This window comes from Scomber scombrus, chromosome 3 (genome assembly GCF_963691925.1).
Source record: "Scomber scombrus chromosome 3, fScoSco1.1, whole genome shotgun sequence".
Lineage (NCBI taxonomy): Eukaryota > Metazoa > Chordata > Actinopteri > Scombriformes > Scombridae > Scomber > Scomber scombrus.
In genome coordinates, this window is record NC_084972.1 from 19,851,793 (window position 1) to 19,875,050 (window position 23,258).

At 41.4% G+C, this 23,258-nt stretch overlaps 1 protein-coding gene across 1 annotated transcript in view; it reads left to right on the forward strand.

The window, feature by feature from the left end:
• Positions 1 to 663: 663 nt before the first annotated feature.
• The window catches only part of sema3fa (sema domain, immunoglobulin domain (Ig), short basic domain, secreted, (semaphorin) 3Fa), a 46,414-nt gene continuing 23,819 nt past the window's right edge, over positions 664 to 23,258 (forward strand). The window contains exons 1-2 of the mRNA XM_062442704.1: positions 664 to 696; positions 2,525 to 2,678. Coding sequence (XP_062298688.1) covers positions 2,567 to 2,678 — 112 coding nt within the window. The 5' untranslated portion in view covers positions 664 to 696; positions 2,525 to 2,566. The remainder of the gene's footprint in view (positions 697 to 2,524; positions 2,679 to 23,258) is intronic.

Sequence of the window (23,258 nt, forward strand, 5' to 3'; positions counted from 1 at the left end):
AAAAGGGCTTTTAAAGACATGTTGAATGTGATTTAAACAACTATAAGTTGCATTTTTAAGGTAAATTATATATATGTTTAGATTTTAGCAAACATTTTGGACAACTCCTCTTAACTCCGCCTCCTCCCCTTCAAGGGAATTACATTCACATCTACTCTTGCTGCCGCCCTTTACACCACTTGAACAGTTTGTTCCCCACTGTTTTAAGCGAGTTTACCTCTATAGCCCGCCTGAAGTGCAAGAAGATGCAGTTCAGATTTGTTTTATCCTTAATTTTGGGCGGGGTCTGAGCGCAGGGATGCTAAGGTAGGTTCCCTCCCCCATGGGTGTGTCCACTGCCAGGAGACCTCAGTCTATCCACCTGCAGAAACCCTCTCTCTGCACTCAACACTTAAGCGCCACAGCGCACGGCTGAACCTCCTCCGCTATTCATCTCCAGGAAAAAGTCTTTGTTTCCGATCTCCTCCAGTGGAAAGTACAGAATCTGTTGATGCGATTTAGAGAGCACTTCAAGTTAAGGCGGCTGCGTCAAGTTAATTTAAATCCAAGCTTTGTTTGGCTCTGGGATAATCGTGCAGGATCTGCATCGGATTCACTGGCACTCCTGCGTGCGGACAGAGGAGCTCAAAGGATCTGGATGGATGGTTTTAAATGTTGACCAGCTTTATCACAATCTTCACAGGACATAACTAGAAGGTAGGTCATCATGCAAGTGTCGTTATTTATACAGGACAAGTCAATGTATTGATTTCTGTTGAGACAGATGTGTTCATACATCAGTATAGGAAGCCACATGAGACGTGAGTCGAGCTGAAGAAATAATGCCTGCGCTGCATGTGCAGGATAGAATGCTCTAATGAATTATATATCTTTTAAAGTTCAGTAAAATGATATTGGTATGTGATATATTGATATTAATGATATTTCTGAATATTTAGAATGGCTTATTGTAAGCAACAGGCTTCGGTATTTATATTTACGAGTAGGTCTGTCTTCTCTGGCAGGTAGTTTTGAAATGAGCTATACTCCCAAATACAGATTTATAAATACTGTAAGAACAGTGTGTGTGTGTGTGTGTGTGTGTGTGTGTGTGTGTGTGTGTGTGTGTGTGTGTGTGTGTGTGTGTGTGTGTGTGTGTGTGTGTGTGTGTGGTTTTGGGGTACTTAAAGTGTTTGCTGTATATTGATGCTGTAGGCCCTACTTGAAAATTCTGCCATCTATATCTTCATCACAGTGAAGATGTGGGTGTCACTAGTCCTCAGTACTATTTTTCATAATTTTAAATTACAGGTATTTTCAGCCTATAAATGACACGTGGTTCATGCTTGTCCTCATAACTCAGAGTCCTGTCACGCTTTATTTTGGTTAACGGCCTACTTTGGAGTTTTGCCTTCGGGACTCAATACGGAACTTGATCTTAAACCCGGACTGACAGTTTGACCTCAGCCTCAGATCCACGTTTACAAGTAGATCAGTGCCATGCATGGATAATTACAGCAAAGCACCGCGCGCTGAACTTATTGTCTCCAAATCCTCTGGCACAGTTATTTATTTTCTTCAAGGCAGAGTTGTGCTGGCAATAAGCACAATCGTGCCACCTCGGCCGCACACTGATAACTTGGAGAGTCCTCAGATCCTTTTATGGGAGTATTATTATCTCCAGCTCCCTTTGTGGCGGATAACAGCTAACGGCGGATGATGCGCTTTGTGATTAAATCTACGAGCACTCAGCGCGTGCCAGGCTGAACGAGCAACTCCGTGTGCTTCTGGTTAAATTTTTGCCGTAAGGAGTAATAATAATCCTTTAACTCTTGATACGTATTAATCAATATGTTTGCTGCTTTATCAAACACTTGTTTCAGTTGTATAATGGTGTGGAAAATGAGGATCCGATCTGTAGAGAGTGGCGCGGTGGTGCTGGCAGCAGCGCAGGCTCCTTCTGGCTCTCCCAGCTGGAATAGGAGTCCGTCCATTCAGACTGCTGCCCTGTAGCAAACACAGACAAACCACAGCAATAATAATGTGGATGGTTAGGAAATATATTACAATGTTACAATAAGAGGCCCATCAGAAAATCCAGCAGTGGCAATAATTAAAACTAAATTCTGAACCATCAGGATTTTTTTCCAGACTCCAGATTGGTTCAGGTTAAGTTCATTAGCAGACACAATGTCTATAATGTACAACCTAGTGAATTGAACTGTTCAGGATTTTAAGCATTTTCATTCCCCCATAAAAACATATCCACACAATATGCACAACAGACATAGAAGTCTATCATAGAAAGATCCAGTTTTTAGCTTTGTGTCTCTGTCCCTGGTTGATCTTCTGTCTTGTCATTGTGATTAATGTTTTAGTACTAGAAGCTACTGTATACTAAGACTGTTCTATATGTAGCACCGTCTGTATTATAGAAAACTAGTTCATTACTGCAGTTCAGTGTCTGAGACTTGGTTGTTGCAGTTGCTGTGTGAGGTGGAAGTGTTTGCTCATTGTTTAACGTTCGTCCCTCTCTGTCCCTCAGCTTCTGGATTCTCCTTCTCCTCTGTTAACAAATAGAGGGACAATGTTGTGGGACAAACTGTGCTGGCTGCTGGTCCTGTTGGCCTTATCATCAGGGACGCTGCCCACCTCCATCGAGCCCCTCTCTGCTCCCAGGATCTTCCTCTCCTTCAAAGGTAAGGCACTCTCACACTGTTGGCTTGAAATACTACCGTGTCTGTGACCCAGTTTGTGTTTCTCTACAGACACGTAGATTTGATTGCCGGTGTAACACTTATTTGTGTCATCAGTCTTTGATTTTTTGGTCTTGTCCGATAACTGGAATGGGTAAACTATTGGCACCAGCTGAATTCAAGGCTTGGCAAGCCTGGCATTTGTCCCCTCAGTGCTTAACAGAGAGTTTGATTGTGTGTCGGAGTGAGAGGCGTGATGAGAGGGATGAGGAGATGCTACTGATTGTCCTGACCATTCAGGTCCAGAGAATATGTCTTCATTTAATCGCCTGGCTGCTATTAGTTCTCCAAACAGGCCTTTGTGTGACCTCAGGTCCCTTCTGAAATCAAGTCAGATTTAACACTTGGCTGGGCACACACTCAGGCTCTGATCCAGCACGTTATGAATGTTTGCCAGTGCCACATGAGACCCTCTGTGTGTTGAACTGTCCTGTTAAAATAGGTCTCAGTGGTGCAGTCTGTGGTACTCTGTCATTCCAGTGCCGGTGTAGCCACTGTGTCCATGTAAAGCGCTTTGGGTTTATAGTACCTACCTCTGAAAAGTTCAGATCTCTGTCTTTTCATGAGACCACCACACTTAAGATCTCAAATCTATGTCAAAAGTAGGACTATTAAGTGGGAACTACAGGTATCTCTGCAATTCATAGCATTGATACCACTTATGAATAATGAAAAAAATTTGCTTTTCTAATGATGATTTGTCAAGAATTTCAGTTTTTGTCAGAATAACCCGACATCTATTCAATCTTAGAACAGCAGAAATGACTTATTTGCTTTCATTTGTTTGTTTTTTACCTCACTTCTTCGTCTTCTGTTAAGCTGATAAACCCTTTAAATCGAAGGGCTTTCTCAATTAAGTTTTGTTCCTTATCATTCTCTCCCTCCTCCTCAGACGTTTTTGCTTACTTGTTTATTTTCCCTGTCTTTCTCCCTTGAATCCTATCTCTTTCTCTCTGTCTCTAATCAAGTTGGATTTAACACTCCACTGGTTTCACATTTACTTTGTAGAAAATAGTTCATTTATTTTTCTATTTCTTTTAATCGAGTTCCGTTTTGTTTTTAATTAGATTTGGAGGTTTCTTTATGCCTCAAGGAGCAACTTTAGATAGCTGGAGACCTGGAATCCACATAAGCTGTGCATTACCTGATTATATTGGTTTTGCACTGCACTGCTGGGAATAGCTCTTTCAATGTGTTTTTTTTATTAATTGTGTTCAAAGTATACTAAACCAAGTAATTGATTTTCTCTTTCATAATAGCTGTCTAGAACTGGCATACAATGTCTCATGACAACATAATCCAGCTAATTTTTAATAAGCATTTCAATTTTGATGAAAAAAAGAAGACAAGCTACAAATTTAGTTTTTTTTTTACTGTGCTGTTGAGTTTGCTTCTGTCTGTGACCCAGTCTAATTACTTTCCACTGATTATTTGCATATTATGAAGCTGGTAGAGGAGATTTAGCTGCTCCTGGCTGCGATCCAAAATGTAGACACAAAATTCTGTCTTTGCTTTTCGAACCGTTGCCCTCTGTCAAAGCAACAAACAACACAGTTATAAACATATACACAGGCACACACACACACAAGAGAAAGAGTGGATAAGAGAAAATATATAATCCAAAGAAAACAGATCATATCTTGTATATACAGTATATACAGTAGAGTTCAAAAGTCTGAATGTGAAAGTGGTCTCAGACTTTTGGACCCTGCTGTATACAGTACTGGGATTCATTTCCATATTCTCAGAAATGCTTACATTAACATCCCAAAATAATTCTGACCTCCTCACTCTGCAATGTATTAATCTCTCTTTTTTTAAATAGTGGTGTCTATTTTGTTTGATGGGTTTTATATCATATGTCAATTTTCCTGAAACTCAACATGTCTGAAAGCTAAAGTGTTTGCACGCTGATCAAATGTTGATCACATGTAACATCATTGTGACAACAGCTCAAGTTGAATTTTTGAGAACATAAGGCAGGCCAGCACTCTAGTTTTTGTATTTTCTGGTATATTTGTATTAATATGTGTTGATTAATTGTTCTCTTACACCATAATCACATTTTCGCATTAAAATAACATTTCTGCACTTATTATGTATATTCTTGTTCAACATTTAGTTCCACTTAAAACAAACAAACAAACAAAAGTTTTTACTACCATGTTTACAACGTAAACCACCATTTGAAACCTAAGCTGATAAATTTGGCTTTTGTGGTTCCTGAAGTAGCTACTGAGTATGTTAGTTCAGGCTGAGTTATTAACTGTGATAAGGACCATGAAAGCAAACAGCGGCTAAGACCAAAGGAATGTCCATTCAAAGCAAGTGGGAGATCATCAACCCAGACTTCAAACAAGCTGAAAAATAGCACACATACACATATACACACACTTAAAAACAAGACACCAGGCAGCAATCCATCTCTGCAAATAAGGATTTTGTGTTCAAATAAAAAGTCGAATAAAGCACACACAGCGTATACACAGTGTATCCTACTCTAACCTTTTTTAATTAGTACATTAAATCAGAGTTATAGGTTAGGTTATGGAAATAACTTTTTCAAATGAGATTGTCAATTATTAAAAGCTTTCACAATGCAGAACAATAACAAATGTCACATGTTCACAGTTATGTAGTTGTATTCTCTCACAGAAAGACTGGACGAGCCTGGCTTAGATCAGCTGCTGAGAACTCCTATATTTACTTTTAAACAGGGTCTGTAATCACATGCTATTTTAGTGTGAGGAGCTCTGTGAGGTTGTGACCCTTCAAACAGAAGCCAGTCACACCCGAGGTTAACTGCCCTCAAACTATGGGAGAATGGCACCATATTAACAAGTAATAGCTTGTTACTCTAATCCTCAGGCCCATTTGAAAGTGTTTAACTTTGTTTTTCCTTCTGCCTCTTAAATCCACGGGGGAACACCTGGGTGCAAGGTTAGGTCTGGGAAGAAAGCCTGGAGAGAAAAAGACAAAGCTGGGCAGTCTTGTAATTGGACTAATTCTCAGGGACAATCTGAAGGGTTACCTCCGCCTTTGCACTCTTTTTGTCCCATGTAACGGGTCGATGATTGTCGCCTGAACAAAGACTTTACTATCGCCTCATCTCTCCTGACATTTTTCAGGGTTAAGATCAGAAGTGCAAGATGTCCTACACTGCTTTATTCTTTGAATAATTAGAAGCTGCTACTGAGTTTGAACTTGTTCTATTTCTGACTCTACAACAATAGACCTCATCCTCCACAGATTATGCTCAATAAGGCAGATTTATGTATATAGAATACATGAGAAGAGCCTTTTGTCCTTGTCAAGTTGTATCAGTCTGACATCCCTCTATGTAGGTGGTCCTTTTCCTTTGGTGTCCTTTCGACTTCTCTGGTGAAAGAGAAAGTTGTAGTAATCATTTTTGTCTTGCCATGAGGTGTTACACCTTTTTGATTGTTAGAAGGATACCAAAGCAAAGTTTATCTCCTTGCACTTCTCCCAGCCTACTCACTTCTTCTACTTCAACGCACCCACATATCTACTAGCGGCTTCAATTGTCTTGATCCGTTTCCTTCAAACAAAGGTGAACAGACTCAATAAAACCAGATACTGTGATTGTCTAATCACTTGGGAGACAGCAAATGCAGTCAGTCTGGGAGTACGTTGTTCTCATAACCCAGAAACCTTCCCGCTGCTTAGCTATAAAAAATGTCATTAATTAGCCACATCATCACACTTCATTTCTCATTACAGTGTATTATATTATATGCATCGCACTGTATTACATGCCCCGACAGATGTTCAACATAATGATACATGCATTGCACAGTGGAACATACTTAGTAGGCTGCCACAGTGCAATTAGGAAAGTAGTAATAAATGAATACATTTGTAATAGTTAATAATGATAATGATCATATTTTTTGTGAGGTGCTAATGTTATTGCGTTGCCTAATGAAGAGTTGCATAATAAGTTTCACTTTTTATAATTCTTTAACTGCAACATCCACATCCTCTTCATCATTATGTCAGAATCAGTTACTGTCATTTGAAACAAGCGTAGATGAGAAATGAAATAAATGTTAAGCAAGCACTGTCTGGATCAACATATTCTTACTACTCTGATGTCTTTGAACCAGGATCAAAGTGTATTGGGAATCTATTTGTTTTCTGTCATCAGCTAGAGGAGCAGAATTTTCAGTGATAAGAGAGAATAATGACAAAAAACGCTAGAGAAGAAAAGAGAGTAAAAGACAGACAAAAGTTGCAACAGTACCTCTATAATAAATAATGAGTGATGTGGTTATTTTTGAGAAAGAAGCAAAAACTGGTCTGCTGCAACTCTTCCACAAGACAAACTTGCACCGACTGCGTCCATCGTACACAATTTAAACGCCTCACATGGTGCAACATTCATCTAATTCACAATCCTCTGTACCCTTTCACCTACCAGCTGTGCTTGTGTACTTTCTTTCCCAGCAGATAAACATCATTGGTACATGAGGGTAACAAGTTTGTCACAGCCTTTTACTTTCCCTGTCCTGCAGATGCATTCAAATTCTGAGAAATTGAGGAGGACAGAAGGCTTTCATGAGTGTCTTTTAGTCACGTTGCTGCTTGTACATACAGTACTTGGATGCAGTTTGGTCTCCTGGTATGCATCATGCATGCAACATCGTATCTGTTGGCTACAGTCAGTTGTCCAAAACAGCCTACCTTCCCTATTATCTCCATTAGAGAATGTCAGGCCACAAAAAATGTTTCCACAGAGAGTAATGTTTGGTGGCTGTGGCACGCAAGCTCACAGCAATTATTACAATACTTTGCTACTTTCTCTCCAGAAAAGCTGCTGGTAGAGGAGGGGGGGGGGGGGGGGGGGGGGGGGTACCGCATCCCAGCAACCTCTGCTCTGCAGGATACATGCTGTCAAACTATGATTATTCAGGAGAGAGAAACAGAAGGCGACAGCTCCAGTGCTAAATATAGTGTCCTTCCTGTCTGTTTCTTTCTCTTTTTATCTCCCTGTCCTCCTCTGCCTCGTCGTCCTCCTCCTCCTCTCCCGTAACTCTACACTCATACCCTCTCTATTTGCTTGTTGATAAGAGGTTGGCAGTGCAAGCTGAGGGAGGAGAGAACCCAGTATGCCGCCCACAGCAGGGGCATGCTGTTTTAGTACACTCAAAGGCGAAAGAGAAGAGGGGGGTCTCTAAAGTGCTCAGAGTTTCCTTGAGACAAGGGTGAGAGGGTGCATATAGGGCACAACGGCACCGGAGCAGGAGAATGTATAAGGGAGGTGTGGGTGGACACATGTATCTAAGAGTACAGAAAGGTTTTGCATAGCAGCTAACATCTAGCTGAAAGGAAATAATGCCTCTTATGCATATTCAGCATTTATTTTTATTACCTTTCACTCTTTAATTTGCTATCTCCCCATCCTTTAATGATGTCACAGAGAGGAATACAAGTCACTGCCTCTAGTGAAAGGCACTTTATTGAACATGTCGTCTGAGCTGTGCAAGCAGAGCCCATGCTGAAGCACTTAAAAATGCTGGGATCTCCCCCTGTGGTGATATAAATGCACAACATCCAAATGAAACCATGATCACTCCGCTATTTATTATTCCAGTCTTTAGCTGTTAGGCATTTTAATTATGGATTTAAATATTTGTACTGGGGAAGAGCAGTTCTATTCGTCCAGCCGTATTCGGTGAAGCTCCAAACAAACATGCACAGTTGAAGCTCAATGCCTGTATATATTTGTGTTGAGTAATGATGAAGATAGCTTGACAACAGTGTGCAAGGTTGGTTCAGAACCAGAGCTGAAAATTGGAACTCTGAATCACGAGAGTGTGGTCAAGAGGGAGACGTACTGTAATGCAATATTATGATGCTGTAAACAGAATAGATGAGGTTTGCTGTTGGTGCAAAACTGCCTTGTTACTATAGTATACACACATAATTAATGTAATATACAGTAGTCAATCTGTTTTAACTCCTGCCCTCTGTGTTTTGTTCACATTTTATTTTTTATCGCAATTACCTTGTAACTCCCAGAGTCACTGATAGTGATGGCATAAGATGATGAAATCTTGTACTTAAGTAATTTACATTTTTTTGTGTATGGTTCCTGGTACATGAAATACTTGAAATACTATAATAATATAGTGATCTCCTTGATAATGGCAAGTTTAATATCTAGCCGTCAAGTCTAATGATGATTTTTTTTCCCTGAGAGATCACGATTTTTGTCATAAATTTGATACGGCAAATAGCTCTAAATACTTCAGTAATCATCCATCAGCATTGCTATGGAGAAGAAGCTGCTTTGTCATTGCAGCTGGGAAACAAAACACTGTGCCAAAGTTGCGGAGTATATATCTAACACTGATGCAGAATCTGAAACATGACTAATTTAAACTGCTGAATGTCTTCAAACCATTAACTTCCACTCACCATTAGAGTTGCACGCTACTGAATTTAAAGTTCTGTGATTGGACTGAAATGCTCAATGGATTTCGTGCTATACAGGGTTGTACCTTTTGACTCTGTATCACAGAACCACACATTTTTTATCGGACCTGCTCATCTTTTGCGGTAATTGTAGTTGAATGCCCATCCAAGTCAAGCCAAGTACTCCAATGGTCAATTCCCTAACTTGCAAAAAAAAACGATTGGGAATTTTACTTCAAGAACCCTGAATATTTGAGGTAGCTCATCCCATTATGCATCTCTGAGTTTTCTTGTTAATTGTCTTTATTCAGATCTTCTGTGTGTAAATGATAGTTTTGTGCGTGCAGGGGATGCTTTGGCAGGTTTGATGAATAGCCCTTCCATTTCTCTGTCTGCTGTGTAAAGGGGGGCAACACTCAGTGGGGGGTGAAAGACAGCCACACTATGATGAATGTGGGTGTGTGTGTGTGGGTGAGTGAGTACGCGCTAGACAGTTCGTGCATGTGTACATCCCGGTGTGTGTTTGTGTCTCTTGGTCCCGAATACAGCCAATTTTTGTAGCTTGAAATGTCGCAGACAGGATAAAAATAGGCGTGAGTCACAGTGGTACATCAGGCTCAATGTTTGTTTTTTTATGTTTTAGGAACTTAATTGGATTGGCTTGTACAGTTTAAGTGGTTAGTGTAGCATTTGTAATTGTTATCTTTTGGGCCTGCGAGCACTTTACAGAGGCCCATCATTCTTGAGATGGTGATTTTAATCATTATTAAATGCAGATTAACATGCAAGGCTGTGATCAACCCTAACCACCTGCAGAAGAAGAGCAGGAGGGAAACGGAGTTGAAGACAGTTGTTGTGGTTAGAGACAGTGAGAGAGAGAGTTAGAGAGCTAGATGGTAATGGCTTTTACAAGAGGTGGTTTTCTTCAGATTCAAAGTGACAGAGAGGAATGGGAGGGAGTCTTTTAATATTCATGTCAAGTCCATGTGGTTGTCTCTGTGTGTGTGTGTGTGTGTGTGTGTGTGTGTGTGTGTGTGTGTGTGTGTGTGTGTGTGTGTGTGTGTGTGTGTGTGTGTGTGTGTGTGTGTGTGTGTGTGTGTGTGTGTGTGTGTGTGTGTGTGTGTGTGTGTGTGTGTGTGTGAAGGAGAGAGAGCACACATGCTTGCAGAGCTTCTGTAAAGAGCTATATATGACACTGCTTTGGTTTGGTTGCCATAGCAGCATCTACCTGTCACTCCTCTCAAACTGAATCGGGTTCAAATGATTTTCTCCACAGAGAGGTGGAGTGTAATCACAGCATTGTGCTTATTTCCCCTGGCGTCTGCTGTCTTGTGTGCTCACAGGAAATCCTGAAGTAAAGCGGCGTTAAGGCTTCAAGGCTTAGTTAAGACAAATGAGAAACTAAATTTACTAAAACAATTGGCTTTGACAAGACAGAGGTGAGGTGTTGTGAAGTTGTTATGGAGGGTTGGACAGTGTTGTGAGTGAGAAAGTGAAGCATTAGTTTCTCCACCAGACTGGATGTGCTCTCCAGATGTGGCTGAGGCTCAGGAGTCCTCAGGGGCTTTGCCACCTGGACTGAAATTAAGGAGACACCGGGTCAAGGGCACCTCTTCACTTGTTTACTCAGACAGCTATCATTCATTATCATTTGTCTGTCAGTGCTGGGATCTTGTTACTGCGGTGCCATTGACCTCGCTCACATGGTGGCCATTTTAGAAATCTACTTTTGAATATATGCATGTGTGTAAGTGTGTTTTAAACAGTACTTAACATGAATGAAAGAAAATGAATCAACAGCAATTTAAATTCTTTCTGTTCAAGCCATTAAAAGGAACTGCAAAATATCTTCTTTTGAAACTCCTCTCCTGTGATTTGAGATGAACCTTCACAGACAACAATTTAAAAAGGGATCAGTTGTCAACGGTAATTGCCATCTATCTGACCGTCACCAGTCTGTTCAGCACCTCCATAAGGCGGAGGGTAGTTGCGCTTTGGTTGTGCTAAACCAGAGTCTATTCTGAACAATACTATGTTTTTTGTGTTTAAAAATGTAGCAAGTGGATATATTGCGAAATATTGCAATATCAATGTTTTTGTCCCACCCCTAGTATCTAAGGATATTCTCTGCAGCCCCATCAGATCTGTAGTCCTCCCTATGGTCAGAGACTGATGTGTTGAACTCAAGGAGCTCTTCTTGTTCCAGCTCAGACAATATGCAGGAGGTGAAGGAGACAGAGAGACAGAAAGACAGAGTAGAGAGTCAGATAAGGGGCGAGAGAGGAGAAGCGAGGACTGGCAGAGAGATAGGGTGAGTGGAGTAAAATGTGAAGGGAGCAATAGAGCAGATTCAGACAGAGCTCTGAGAGTGCTAATGGACTACAGGGCATCAGTGTCAGGTTTGCTATCTCAGCCAGAGCATGGATAGATGGAGGGATTTGAGAATGAGAAGGAGGAGAGGAGTGTGGGTGCACAAAGGCATACTCAGGACAAATTGTGTGTCTGTTTCCCATTAGCTATGTATGAGTGTTGGTTGAGATGGTTTACCTCAGCTGGTGACTGTTCGAACTGCCTCCACAGTTCAGCTGCTTGTCAGTGTCCTGACCATAACCTCACACTGCAAAGTCCGATGTTGGAGGCAATGAAAACTGTCGACTTTCTTCACACTTACATATTGTCATACAAATTGTCTTAGAGAAAGTGTTGTAAATGATTTGGCAAGATGGAACATATGGAGGAAAGCCCAAAGGGCGTTCTGAACTATACATCTATTCACTGACGATACAAAAAGATGTGAAGCCAAAGTACAAACTAGTACAAATATTTCTTTTTGCTGAGTGTTTAAAGCAATCAAAGTCACTCGCACTGTGTCAGTTTGGCAAAGTTTTATGGGAAACGTTTCCCTCTCTTTTTTTCACTGCTAAATGAAATGTCAGAGTTGTTTTTACGTTGAGTCAGAAGCTGGGTAACCTCAAACACCCACAGCCTCATGAAATTTCTCAGGTGTGGGAGATTCAGAGTGTAGTCTACCAAGCCTCGGTGTGTATACGTTGGATGTGCACCAAGTTGCTGTCTATGTGATTATAGGAGAAATGAGGCCTGTGGTTGAGCCTGACCATGATCCTGTGGGAGGTTGCAGTATTTGTGTCTCACTATTGGATTAAAAAAGCCGGAACATTCCTTCTTGTCTTCCTGCTCCTGTCAGAGCTGTATTTCATGTTTTAGCTGCAGCCCTCTCTTACTTCATACGCTCTGCATACAGTCTCTTTGCTGGATGCTTAATTGGTGAAAACTGAGCCCCAGTCAGATGCTAACATCATTACTAAGCCCACCTTCAAGGTTTTAGATCTAAATGCTTGGTAAATAGCAAAGCCTTCCTTGTCAGATTGATCTTGCTTCAATCGGATTTGTATTCCCCATGTTCCATTAGCTGCTGTGGCTTCAGGCAAGTAATGCCTGCGTTTGAAGGTCGGACCTCTGAGTGAGATCACCCCTGTGTGGGCAAGAACCCCCTGAACCCATCTCGTCCTGGAAGGACAACAGAGAGCAGACGAGTGCAGGAGGAAGGACAGAATGTGGTGGAACATGAGGTATCCAGGCCCTGTTTTCTGGGTTGATGCACTGATGGGCTTCCTGCGTGGCTGATAATGTGCTGATTGTGGAGGGGAGGAGATGGCCTCTCATCCCCAATCATTGTGGTGGTTGCATTGACGTGATGCCAAGATTTTCTCTATGCATGCCCTGTTCACGCCCCTTTGCCTCCGAGCTTTGTTAGTCAGCCCTGTTCTCAGGAACCCTCTCTAGGTGTCCCTAATGGTATGTTGGCAGCGTTGTCTATAGTATCTGTGCCATATGTGTGTGTCTGTGACTGCATACATATGTATGAATGAGAAATTGGAGTAAGGGCCTCCTATGTTGCTGTTGTTATTGTTGTTGTTGGTGTCGACGCCTCACTCATCCCCATGAATGGACTGCTTGGTCTCAATAGAAGAGGGGCATTTGTGTGGGCTGGGTCGATCATTCATTTACTTCATTCATGTCCCTACGGAAGCGGAGGGGTAGTAGCATACAACACTGGCATGGCATTAACACTCAAAGCATCTCTGTCCGTCCCTTACCTCCCTCTACTCGCTCTCTCTCTCTGTGTCTCATCATTCTCATCTCTAACTTTTCCTCCTCTTGGCACAAATGCTGAAACAGTCATCACTCAAAGTTTGGCTGTGATCCTGGGCTTTCATGTTCTGTAGGATTTCATGTTAGATGAATTGATGTGCTCCTCTGGACCATGTGCTTCACTGCACGACAATGATGGAAGTCCACAGGCAGCCCCTTATAGGAAGCAGCACATCCTGGCACAAACACAGAGGCACGAACCTCTTTCCATGGTTGACAGATGTAGTTTAAATGTGGTCGTCTCAGCTGAGAATCAGACAGAGGAGACAAAAAAATGCCTTTTGACACAGGGAAGATCTAACTAAACAATGCCTTGTTTAAGTGTAATCACATTTAGTATGAAAAGCTTTGAATTCATTAGCTGATGGCTTTTGCTATATCACTCATTGGTGCACAGCATGAAATGCACCTTTTCATTACTGTGACCAGATTACACTGTCCTATTAAACCATCTATGCATGATTAATTGGTCACAAAGCATTGCAATGCATTACGAGCAAATTAGACTATAACGACAACAGAAACGTACGGTTATTTTAATTGTGACACTGCACTGCATGCTTCAATGTTTCACTGAATTGTCACTTAAATTAATTTTGTAGTAGCAAATATTTTTAGTTAGTATTGTTAGTATTGTTAGTAATGCTTGCTGTAGTTTTGCAGATTAGTCTAGCATGAGCTTTTTATGGATTTGTACTAATATTGACAGTTACCCTGTTGGAGTTACTTCTTGTTTCTGTTTATTCATGTCCAGCTACATCAGGTTACTCAGGATTTTGTTGATGATTTAGTTAAACACTGTACCTCCGAACATGTAACTGATCTTAAAATTGATATGCAATACACAAAAATGTGTATGTGAATAATACAGTGAAAGTGTATTTTTTCATTTTTGATGGAGAAATGTGAGCTGCTTGCACATAGCCCCAAACTGCCAAATGTGAATCACATTAGTTTATAGCCCAATCTAGGAAGATAGCAAATGCCTGAAAACATTCCTTTTAAGGTATTAAAAAAAGTGATTTGTGAAGGTTATCTCAAAGCGAAGTATCATACATTTGTGGTAAACACAGAGATTATATTCATCATCAATCCATAAAACAGCATAAAATCTATTAAGATAAAGACGCAGCTGTGGAGATAAATTCTGGGTTTTCCTACAAAGAAAACATCATTTGGTACAGTAGGCACTGTAGTTGAAGCTTTTTTCTTTCTTTTTTTTTATTTTAGCAGGACTTCAAAACCACATTCCTCAGCACTCCCAACTCATTCTTGTTTGACTATTACAAATGATTCACAAGTTCTTCTGATGATCATAACCAGACTGCTGGAAAAGCTACAAGAGAAAAAAATATGGCAGGCTGCAAACAAACAAGCTCCAAGCAGGGGAAAAAAATAACTTGTCTGCTGTTCAGATCTGATGAATGAAAAACAGATAACGAAGAGAGTGTGAGAGAGAGTGAGAAGGCCACTCATAAAAGAGGAAAACTCTCTCTCCCTCTCCATTCCTGGTCTAGATCAGTCTGTGTTTGGTTGCCTTATCAGTGCAGAACGGATGGCTAAGCGCTGATTTATGAAGAGGTATGACAGTGTAAGATAAGAAGGTTTTTAGCCTCCATGTGTCTGTGCAATCACCGGTCTTCTTCAACACCCCATGTGCACACGGATGGAGGAACTGTGACCAAGATTTCCCACTGTCACGCATGTTGCCTTCCTCACAAGTGATAAGACTCTTGCCTTCCTCTCTCTTTCTCTTTATATCTTGCTATCTCTCACTCATTCTCCAATCAAAACAGGTACTTCCAGCTAATACTTTCTTTTGTCAAGCCTGTCTGAGCATCTCCCACCTGGGGGTTTGAGAACAGATGTGCTGCATTCAGTGCGTGTGAGCCTAAAGGTAAATGGCTATGGTTTGCTGAGTCTTACTGTACAAAATAATAGGCGAGTTATGAGACGGTACCGCTATGATTGTGTTGCATCATGACTGTTTACCTGTTGGAAAGGTCATTTCAACACTGCTTATCTATCTCCATTTGTGTGCATACTAAATCGCACTGAGCAGAACTGCCAACAATAACATGCCAGAGCAATGGCAACCATTTTCTGATCTGCCGTTGGTATTTGGGCGCATAAAGTTTTGCTCCATTTGCTGCATGTCATTGATAAAGCCTGTAATCTGAAGAGCAGGTTTGCCCATGTCATGTCTGGTGTGCAGTAATTGCTGTGCAGTATTGACATCAAGCATTTATGAGAACCAGAGGCCTTGATGTGGTTTGTACAGGGCAGACATGCCAACTTGTATGAATTTGTCCATCTGTTACTCTCTTCTCAATTTTTCACCAGTGAGTATAAAACCTTAACATCCTAATTGTAATCATTTTTGTAAAAATTGTAATAATTTGAAATGATTGTATTTTGGAAACGTATTAATATGAATTTGACACAAACTAGAACCATTCAAAAGCCTCTCCGCGTTGCCCCTAAGGAGCCATACACTGACCCTTATGGTCACGGGTGAGAAAAAGGCCCCAGGGTAGGATGTCCCATCTGTCCATCAAACATGAAAGCCTCCAAATCAACAGGCCCTGGTGTTTTAAATGGGAGTGGTGAGTATGTCAGTCAGCAAGGGGAGTAAAAAGGCTGTGGATTACACAGACAGACAGTAATCTATAGGTTTGTCAGCCTGTCAGTCAGCCTGACCTTGGTTAGCTTTGCTTTAATTGTAGGCTGAGATGAGAGAGCCTTTTGCAGACAATTCACATTATCCATTAAACTTGTAATGGCTGCCAACATGTTTCATCTTGAATTACTTTTTTTGTGCTTTCAAAGCACATACTTAACTTATTGGAATGTAAATGGTTGTTTTTAGCCTATAATTATTTTCTGTGAAGTCCCCTCATTTTTAAAGTTACTACAAGGAACTTTTGTGTTGATTTTAGTGGCCCCTGTGGACAAAAGTGGTTTGAAGAAGACTGCAGTTCCCATGAGCACCACTGCCTCGTGTTTTAAAATCTTATCGAGTTAATGCTTTTGTGTTGGAAGCATGTTTGCAAGCTACATTCACACCAAATCTGGCAATGCGGCACCTTCCCACAGGGTAGTACGGAGGTGTGGTCATGTTTTTTGTGCTTTATAATGTAACTGATGTGAAACAATCAGAAAAAATGTATTATTTCTTAGATTCACGGCTCTCATTCTCTCTCTAGATCACTTAATCACTGCTCCTGTCTCGCTCTCTATCTCTCTTTTACTCTCAGCTTTACCTTTAACGTCATCAGAAAAGAGAACTGTCCTCTTGTAATATAATGTAAACATTGGTCTTTTTAGTCTGTGTGCCTTAAATGGCGTCATCTGATTGGTGGCTGACTGGTATAACTATATGGAAATAGCCAATTGTCTCACTGGTGGTCTTGTTTGCTTATGTATGTCATATAGAGGTATCAGAGGCATCATGAGACTATTTCATTACCAGTTAAAAGTTCTTTGTGGTAACTTTAAGTAATTCATAATAATGAGTAATTCAGTCTCATGCTGGGAAATATCATCACATGCAACATTCCTCTGGTCACACTGAACTTCATACTTCCTACTCTGCAGCTGATGGCACTATGTTGGTTTAAGTTGACTGCTGCCATGTGAGATTACACTTCAACACGCCACCTGTTTGCTTTTTTTCTGCAGCTTGTGATGCATCTCTTCCTTCACACCTCTGATAAGCTCAGCTTTCACCTTGTCAAATTATCATCTTCACAGAGAGACCCTCTGACATAGAAACAAGACAGGTGGCATGTGATAGGAGAATTGCAAAAGTAAAATAAAAAATAAGCTATGAAATATTTTGGCATCTTGCAAAAGCCCAAAGATTTGTTCACCACTGGAACTAGGATATGACTCCATGTGCTCTCTTTTTTTACTGTCATTACAGTTTGTAAATATGTTCCCAAACCCAACTATTTCCATAACAATGTTCTATAGCATTCCCACATTCCTTTCTGTCACCCTTCCCCCATTTCTGCCCCTTTTCCCTTTCGCTTCAACTCCCTCCCTTCCTGCTATGATCATATCCATCAGACAGCCACTCTTCACTAAGATGAATGCCCTTGACTGACGGTCATCATCCCCCACTTTGTTTCTCTGCTCCTCTCCTACCATTTATGCCAAAGCAAAGCAGACACACAGACAGTAAATGGACACGTTAACATGGATGCTCTGTAGCTCACAGCATCCAGTCAGCTAATTCTCACCAGTTGATCTCCCTACTTCCTTTTCCTCCCACAGCACTCATCAAACTTTCCTGCTGTGTTCATTGAATGCTGATCAAATCTCTCTGTGTGTGAATGTGTTTGTGTCGGTTTTTTATGTGGATATTAGTTTGAGGATGTATTAAATGCCCCTCCTGTGCTTGCAAATGTATCAAAATAAAAACGGTTACTGTTGAAAGGGAGACAAAGAAAGATGGTTGTCATGAAAAGAAGCAGTGGGATTCTAGCCTCCAAAGAATCACTAAAGAGAGGACTACTGGATCACAGACACAAAGAACAGTAAATCGCAAAGCTGCTACTTCATTTTTGCCTGTTCTGGGAAGCATTCAGTGATAGGGGATACTTAGTGTAAGCAGCGCCAGTGTCGGGCTCAAATCCAAGAAACTAAACATTTGTGGGGTTCTCTCACCCAGGCCATAAGAAGTAAACATAATATTGTTCCTGGGCTTCTCCCAAGTAATAACAGTTCAGGAGTTACCTGTAATAACTTGTTAGGGAATATCTGTGTGTTTTGTTTGAGAATGTACTCAGGAACTGTCCGGGGATACTGCTGGTTAATTTGTTTTCTGTAAGCTTGTGGTTACAGAGCTTAAAAGACGAGAAAGGCAGAGTTTGTGCTCCCAGTGTAATTACCTTAAGAATCATCTGCTAAGGTCAATGCCATATTGATTTGTTGGTTCACTGCTGCACAGTCGCCCACTAATGGAATGGATTACTAGATTACTGGATTACTTATGTTTCTCTATCTATTTGCAAAGAAATTCTCTTATAGAGCATGTTTTGAAGAATCTTGAACCTCTACAGTATATTCATGTGTCAATCAACCATGATTTATAGTGGCAGCTACTGGAACAAATATTTATATTTTGTTTGATATTAGAACTTGCCAGAGTAGAAAATAATTTATTGAGACAAAAATTCCAAATTCTCAAGAAGCAGCAGACACTGTAGGAAAAAGTTGGAAGGATATTCCTTAAGGAGGTAAATTGAGCTGGTTTGAAAAGGACATTGGTGTCTTATGGGATTGCATGCTTGTCTCAGTCTTTGTAGCAAAGCTTCCAGCCACAGTTAACTGAGCACAAAGCCTGTCAGACAAATGAGCAGGTCCTCACTGCAGACCTGACTCTGCCACCCCATCTGAGGACCACGCTACACTGCTCAACAACCAGCCGCCTGATTGTTAAGCATTATCCGGTTGTCCACTGCCTGTCATGTGGCATTAGTGCACGAGGCTCAACCCGGGGTCTGTGCTGACACGTACCTGGTCGGGGGTGACCCTGCCTTTGTCTTGCAGCGACGTGGGGTCAAGTGGGTGTATGCAGCAGTAGGGCGTGCGGTATTATGTGGACCGTTCAGAGGCAGATGGGTTTCTGGCACTCGCCCATTAGTGGCTTGTAGTATGATAACTTCACAGATGTCGGTGACCCTAGAGCCCGACTGACTGCCCTGACTGGCCATTTGGGACCAAGGGCAGGTTTATATTCACATTAAAGACCTGTAATTGACCATCTCATTTCACGCCCAATCTAGGATAAGAAATGTCTGTAGTAGTGCAGTGCATTCAACAATGACTTCCAGCTGAGCTCACAAAGTGCATTTCCATACAGCTGTTTTAATGCACATTTCTAATATCTGCATTTACAAAGTGATGTGAAAATGCCATTAATCCCAAAAGATAAGGCAAAAAAAAGTCATTCTGGTCTCTGCAGGTGTCCTGTTAACTTAGGACACATAACATCCCTGTCTGTGTATCTGTGATGGGTGACAAAAGCAGCACATACTGGACACAAGAGTAATTTATTAAAATAACATACGTTAAATGCCACCTTAGCTGGGAAACAGCAATGAAACACCATGATTCATCAGTTACTGGTTCTGAATTTTCAGAAAAGTGCTTAAAACTTGCACTAGTATTTCAATACTAGTTCTCAATCCTTTCTCTTCACAGTGGAGTGAAATACTTGTGTGAGCCTGACAGTCATAGCTTAATACATCATCACTGCACATATCATGCATGCATTTCCCCCATCACCCTGCTTTATCCACCTGTGGTATGCTGGGTGCTAAAGAAAGGAGCGAGGGAATTAACAGAAAAAAAGCATGTGTTATCTCAGTGGTTTGGTATGTAGACAGGGCAAGAGGATGCTGGCAAGATCAGACAAGCCAAAGAAAAGGAGAAAGGTGTTATAGGAAGCTGATGGTGATAAATCAAAACAGCATTAACTGGGCGTTGAGAGGGAGATTTAAGATAAATGAGGATGGTGTAATATTTTGGCCAAACTTCCATGACAACACCTTTTTAAAGAATCTGCTCAATGTTCTGGATGGTGTGCAAGGCTGGCGGAAAAGTCTGAGGAGGTTGATGCAGGACAGGAAAATGATAACTGATATTGAGATATTTGTTTCCTCATCACTCTTCACTGAGAGATAAGTATGTTTAATTTTGTCATCCAAATTAATGGTTGATTGAAATAACTAAATGGAAGAAAATGTTTTGGCCTGTTGAATATGGGAGAGCTTTTTATCTGCAGACACACCACAATGTCAGATGTTGTTTAACATTATCTGGATGAGTAATAATCGGTGGATTGAGTTCTTGAAACATAAGCCATGGTCATGGTGAAAAGAAACAGTCATGACTGTCTGTAGGAAACGGGGAGTGAATAGCACTCTCCCATGCCGTTCAACACTTGGAACACTGTTCATACTGTTGTTCCACCCATCCACCCAGATTTAGTCTTTCTGCAGACTTTGTGGATTTATTTCAATGTCACAATACTTCCTCCTTTACTCCTGACGAAAAGAGTCCTAATTCCTACAGCAGCTAAAGGGCTTTGTGCATTTGCTAAAACTACTGATTCTGTCATTTTAGTTGTGAGGACAGTCTGTCCAGGGTACATACCATAAATGCTGCATCAGCACTGCACCAGCATAACTAACAGTCCCATCCATCCATCCATCCTGTGGAAAGTTTGCCCCCATTCCATCTCAGAAGACTCACAGAGCATCTAAATCAGTACCATCAGGTTACACTTTCATCCCCAAGGCCAGTAGACTCCTCCAAACTCCTCTCCATTATTGCTTGAATTTAACAGACGTAATCTGGATTGCTTCTTCTTACCGACTAACGCATGCCACTTCATGCACTCTATGCATGAAGTGGCATGTGTCTGGTTCATAAGAATCTGGTAGTTGACTCATCAAAAGCTGCAAGGGAAACTCGCCAAAAGAACAGTCTTTTGTTTTAGTTGTTGGTGATGATGTAGTGATACAGTAAAAACTCTATGGTATGTGCTGTGCTGTCAAACTTGTGAATTGGGTCATTTGTAACAGAGGAATATTTATGTGCTATCTGTATGTACATTAGCACTTGACCACTTAATCTTGCTTACTCATTACCCTTTTCCACTAGTCTCTTTTTCCACCCTTGCTCTTTACCTAAGCTGGCAGCCAAGGTCTTAATCAGTGGTGTGTGTGTGTGTGTGTGTGTGTGTGTGTGTGTGGACACACAATAAGGGTATTTTGTCCTCCGTCCAATTCATGATTAGAATACAAGTTGGAGAGCCCTTTGTGAGCTGTGTTTTTTGCCCCTCCAGCAGCTGTAAAGGGGATCTCAGCCTCTCGGTGTTGGCCGTATAGAAGAGCTCTCTCAGAGTTTCCATGGCTCTCTCATGCATGCTTTGATAAATGGAAGTTCTTAGGTTCGCTGTCAGGCTCCTCTCCCCTCGGGACTCCTCCCCCCAATCTCCCTCCTCTACCACACCATTTGCTGTTGTGGGTGAAAAATGACCACGGGGAATTTAGTAGATTCTCAGTGCTGGATGGGAGAGTGGAACACCCAGAGAGGGTAGAGGTGGCTGTTGTCCCCAGTGGACTTTGAGTCTACACTTGCTGCTAATGGTCTCTCTAAATTTACCTCCTAATTACCCCACTCTCATTGCCCCCAGCTAGCAACACACTGACCATGACCTTGATACAGGAGCAAACGAGGGCACGCTTAAAATTGAGCTTTGTTCAGTTTTGGATAGAATCAGCGGGGAATAACTGATTTATTGACAATTTGGCTCTGTTTGGGACTAACTAACTTTAACGATCCCAGTCCAAAGAGAGGATTAGGAGAAATCCATGAAAAATTAACAGATTCCGCTGAGAAACCATTGCGCATCTGGGTGTGTGTTGGTGCAGCTGACAGAGAAGGAGATTGTTTGTTCTAAGTGCCAGGTCAGAGGTCAGCTAGGGAGAGGAGGATTTTTCACTCATTCACACTAGCTCCATCTCATTATTCAGCCCTTCCCATAATCCCTCTAAACTGCGTTGTCACTACTGACCACCGCCGCCGCCCTGACCAGCCCAATACAAGCGACAGCACAGCTACATCAACAAACACAGTTTCATCATCATTACAGCTGCTTGCAGCATCTGCGTGACCCCAGTCCCACACACACATAAACACTTGGGTTTACAACAGCCAGACACGGGCCCAGACAGCGCCTTGCCATAGAGCATTTTGTAAACAACGTAAAGTACCAACCAGTGTTTTTCATATTCTCCAAAATCCAAAGATTAGTGCAAAAGAGAAAAAGAGTCAGGCAGAGGACCATGCTGATATCTTGAGAGGCAGGGCCACATTGTTCTTATGTATCTTGGCAAATCCAATTTTTCAAGTACGGTATGATTAGAGAAATTGTATATGTTTTATGCAGTTTGAACATATCCCATTGTACTTCTTAATGTGTAACACTAGAAAAAAAGGATTATGAAGAGTCAACAATATCATCCTTTCTTAGGAGGTGCATTTTTCTCTTTTCTCCTTGCTCTCCTCAAACATCCTTCCCCAGTATCATCATGACCACCCTTCTGTCTCCTGACCCAGCTCGGAGCAGGCTCCCTGCCTGACCCCCCCAGAGATAATCCTGATTATGCTGAAGTGTGTAAAGGGGCCAGGATGAGCTTTCACCCTCGGACCCCTCGTGACCTCTAACCTTTCACCTGCGTCCTGCAATGCCAATGAGGGCAGCTGTCCGTGGCAGTGTGTGTTAAAAGAAAAGCATGAACGCCTTGGTACCTCAAGCTTTTAGTAGTCACACTGCATTGGTGTATGTGGTCTCAATTTGAATATTTATCCAAAGCAGCATGCACAAAGATTAAGAAAAGTTCATTGTTACTAAAAGTTATCTATGTTTTGTAACTATTTTTCTTGAAAATGAAGAATAATAAGACATTGTTATTAATCATTTTGTGTAAAGGATGGAAAGCAGGTTATTACATTTGAAAAACAAATGAAAAGTCTTGTGCTCGCTGCACTTAATCCCCTTGTATCCTATTCTGATAGCTATATGTACAGTATAACAGGAACTTAATGAAGGTTAGGTTTGCAGACCAGAAACAAATGAATAAGGAAACTAAATGACCTTCCCTGTCAGTTGAACCAGAGATCCTCCTCAGCTCCCTCGTGCTTTAATTAACCTTTCCTGTCATCCGAAACAGCAGAAATAGATTTGTTATAAGCTCTTCGTTTCCACTCAGGAAGTGAACTCACTACTTAAATCAATCTTTCTCTGCTCTTGATTTGTGCGGTGGAAGACAGGTGTCCCTGATTTGATGTGAGGATCAGAGAGCTCTACTTCTCTTTCTATGTACACAGACACAG